Source organism: Apaloderma vittatum, unplaced genomic scaffold (genome assembly GCF_000703405.1).
Source record: "Apaloderma vittatum isolate BGI_N311 unplaced genomic scaffold, ASM70340v1 scaffold5570, whole genome shotgun sequence".
NCBI lineage: Eukaryota > Metazoa > Chordata > Aves > Trogoniformes > Trogonidae > Apaloderma > Apaloderma vittatum.
The window spans coordinates 1-4351 of NW_009692791.1; the positions used below are offsets into that span (position 1 = coordinate 1).

The 4351-nt window shown below is 39.2% G+C and overlaps 1 protein-coding gene across 1 annotated transcript in view; it reads right to left on the bottom strand.

The window, feature by feature from the left end:
• Positions 1-4104: 4104 nt before the first annotated feature.
• Positions 4105-4351, bottom strand: part of CPXM2 (carboxypeptidase X (M14 family), member 2) — a gene marked incomplete at its 5' end in the record, with an annotated part of 48828 nt that continues 48581 nt past the window's right edge. The window contains one exon of the mRNA XM_009868087.1: positions 4105-4351. Within this exon, the coding sequence (XP_009866389.1) occupies positions 4105-4351 (247 nt within the window).

Consider the following 4351-nt stretch of genomic DNA (forward strand, 5'->3'; position numbering starts at 1 on the left):
AAAATTAGGGAAATACCAGAAAAAATGCCTAAAAAAAAAAAAAAAAGCACGAGCTTTTACACTTCTACCCTCAGCCTTCTAGCTGCATCTTGACTAAATTCACACAGGGAATGATGACAAAGGTAAAGAAGCACTTTTGCCTCCGAACTCAGGCATTTTCAGACCCATAGCGATTATATCACATGTCGGTTTTTAAAGGCTAACTAGTGAAAGATGCTGGTGTGAAACCACTTGTACTCTATTTCAAGTCATTTCATCTGTGTTTTGGTGTTTCTCGCAGAGGTCAGCCACCTACCACAGCCTGAGCAAAGAGGTAAGTAAATCTGGCTGTGCAACTCCGTCATAGGCTGCTGAAATCCACCTGTTGGGAAGCTGTCCTAAATCCACTGAAAATAATGAGCTGAATTTAGAGGAGAAAAACACAACTCTACGTGGATGAAAGAAGGAAAAGTAGTTGGTGACAAGCTGAAAGTATGTGACAGGCTTAAAATTGTCAACAAAAAATTGCATTGCTGCACCAGCACAGTCAATAACTTCATTTGCATTCACTTTTATCAGTGTGTTTCACGCACATACTGCTCAGCTTCCTGGTAAAAACAATATTTATACTCCTGCTTGAGGCAGCAGGTTAAAACTGGGTTGGAAATTACCAAAATTCCCTACCCATACCAACATGTGCAAGTAGATACAGTTTGGGTAGGCACAGTTTTATTGGCTTCAGCATTCCCAAGCTGATTTGAGGATACCGAGATCAGTCTTTGAGAGTTTAGCATGCTTGTGCTTACCAAGATGGATGAGAAAAACTGAGATATAGGGTGATAAAAAATCTGGTAATTAAAAAGTCAATAAATGGATAGCTGGATAGAATGACATGGATAGTCAAGGAGAAGCTCCCGCTGCATTTTATGACTGTCAGGGCTCAGCAGACAACCGATGGCTGGTACTGTCAGAGTGGAATATGTCCAGCTTTAACCTTTTATTAGGTTAACCTTTACTCTGTGGGTGAGATTGTGCAGCTGAATTTCTTATTAATTGGAAGTGACTGATTTTTTTTCTCTTTTATATCCAGGACGATCAAACTTTAGCCAAGTCCTCGTGTAACTAGCTGTTGAAATTATGAAAAGATGGTATCCATCCTCAAGTTTTATTTCCTGCTTTTTGCAAGGTTTCCTTTTTTCTTGCAGCACTAAAAGGAAAAGAGATTAAAAGCACAGATTTTTGTTTTTTAAAAAAATACCTGTCCTAGAGATTTGTAAAAGATAGAGAAAATAGAAACAACTAGTATTCAGATTTATTTGTTTGTGGTTTGGATCTGTCTAAAGGTTAAATATTAGTGCTATGTATTTCTAAGAAAATGAAATCCTGAGTGCATAACCGTAGCAGTAAATAGGGCACACACCGGTATTACTATATTCAGGACAGCCATAAGCGTTTTATCTAAGCATGAGATACTCACACATCTAAAGTTCTTAGTAAAATTCCTTTGAATTTTCCAGTGTAAAGGTTCTGGACAGTCAAAAAAATAATTGCACAGACAAGTACAGCTATTAAGGCATTTATTTAGTAACACCTGGACTAAAGTGAAGTAAGGTCACCTGCATTAGTCACAGTTCTGCTGTGCCCGAGTGTGTGTAAGCACTAGTCACGGCCAGGAAAGAGCACCGAGGCCACCGTCATCAGCATCTGATGTTTCTGAGGTTTTCAGCAATCAGAGTCCATCCAGTTTTAGCTAATAGACATCAAAGAATTTCCCAGCAAATCCTCTTCTTGCTATCAAACAAAAAAATAACTTCTTGTTGAGATAACCTCATACCTGAAAACAAAGCATAGGGACCTCTACGAGTAAATCTCAATCCAGCTTGAAATATTATTTCAAGGTAGAAAGAACTGACTAGCTAGGACTAACATAGTCATTTCCGCCTTCAATCTAATCATCAGAGCAATTTAAATTTGGCTCTCTAGTTCTTTGTTTGTCTGTTCATGCCAACCATCCCAGCAAGCTGGCTTTCGTGGGACTCCAGAGAGAAGTCAGCTAAGAAACTTCATCAGTTCATAATACAAAAAATTGTGTTTGGCCCCGATCTACTGTGGTGGTAACAAAAACTACATATTCCAATGAACGAGTCAAATTAAATTGCTAACAAATTGTCTGCTGTCATTACTCCATATTCCAAAATTATTTCACACAGCTACCTGCACAAAGACATCATCAATTCCTTCTCATCTGCCAAATAAAGCCTTCTTGACAAGTTGCTGTTATATTTGCTATACAAAAACACATGGTATATAAAATGTTGTAAGGGTGGTAGAATGAAATAAGCAAAATACAATTCCAAATGCCAATGTAATGATTGGATTATTTGTTTACTTCTATTATTTAATTAAATAATGTTGACTGGGAGCTGGAGTTCCATAACTTCTATTACAGAAAATTACGTGTGCACTCCTACATTTTCTTTAAGCCCTTCCTGCCAAACACATTGCTGTTATTTAATGATATCTGCAGAACAAGCATAGGCTGAAATTGTCTAAGAAATTTAAAAATGCTATTTATTATGCAAGGGTTCATGATTATATTATTTGTTCTGTAATCTTTTGCCTTCTATCTGTTTACAAAATTTGTTGATGAGAAAAAGACTTAATACAGATGGCATGTCTTATTTTCTACTTGCACATTATTTTTTTCCTAAGTTTTGAATGATACTTTGGTGAATGTCTTTTCCAGGAATTCTATCAAACAGGCAGAAATTTCAATAGCAATTAAAATGTTTTAAAGAGAATTGTATTTAGAAATATATGCCACAGTGTTTCTAGAAAGCACATTAAGATGTTTATTTAGCCACAGACTTTTGACTGGCTAAAATAATACAGCCAGCCCTTCACTTGCTGTAATTAAGGTCATAACATTGAAGCTTACAGAGCAAAGCTGATATTCATCAGTTGATATTTTGCCCAGTGTTTATTTAATTAATTCTTTCCTAGATCTGACCTGCACTTTTCCTGAACCTCAGTCTTATCCTGCTATACAATTTTATCATTTAAAAACCAATAATCAAGCACAAATCCTGCTCCCATAGAGTCATAAGGCCAGAAAAGCAGCAGCAGCTGCATTGGCAAGATGAGCACACCATGCAGAGAAATACAAAACCCCTTGCACGCCATAGAAAATAACGGCATGAGGTGTGCAGGAGCACAAAAGGCACTTACTGGCAGGCCAAAAATCAAGGAAAAAAAAAAAAGTGGCTTTGTGAACTGCTCACATATCAGCAACCAAGCCTCTCCTACACACGATACAACTGGCTGTATGGACAAGGAAAGCTTTGCTTCTTCCCAGAGAAGGGGTGCCATGCCATGGTGCCACAGCAGTCCTCACCCCACGCCCTTTTCATTAGGTTTGGTTCATGGGGTAAAATCACTGCCTTAAAAAGCCATAGGAGAAAACACTCCTGCCATTAAACTCAGGAACTGCAAGATGTCTTTAAATATAAACAACCCAAACATGGAAGCTAATGTGAGTTATTCACTTCAGTATTTTTTTCCTAAATATTGTGGTGCTTGTCAAAAGGCGGACTTTCAGGGAAAGAAGGACTGAAATTTTGACACAGATTTTAGTGATATTCAGCAGAAATTGTCCTCTCTCAGGTTTCCTCCCATATGATAATAAAACGTAAAGAGTGTCAAAACCTTTCTGATTTGCAAAAATATACTGGTTTTATACTTCAGAAACAACATTCTTCAGTTTTTCATTAAAAAACCTCACTTCTTTATAACTGTCTTTTTTTTCCTATTTTTAAAGAAAACAGATTTACAAAGGATTAAATAATCCAACACGCAAAAAAACCCTTTCATTCCAGGTCAGCTCGAAACCTCTTTCTACATTCCTCCTGCCTCTCCCCACAACCTTGTCATGGTTCAACTTGAATTTTTTGCTTCTGATTTGCCACCAGAACGAAACACAACCTCTCACACACACTATCCAGCCAGCTCCACTAACAGAAAGGCCTCGTGCAGAGAAATACGTATGAAGAGATGAGCTACGCAACTCTCACTATGACTACAGCCAGGCTGGCAGAAGCAGAGCTCGTGGACGCCGCGGATCGAGGTCTATCGCTGCTGCCGCCACTGCCGAGCCCTCTGCCTGAGCCGCCGCACGGACAGGCTGATGGGCTGCTTCCCAAACTTCTTCATGATCTCCTTGATTCTTGCCAGGTTGGTTTTGGAGATGGTGAAGTCGCACCGGGTGGCTCCCATGTCGTAGCCGACTTCGCAGGTCTTGGTGGCGGCGGTGTAGCCTTCCGCCTTCACGCCCACCACGTATTCCCCCGGGTTGAGAAGGCGCCAGTAATCCCCA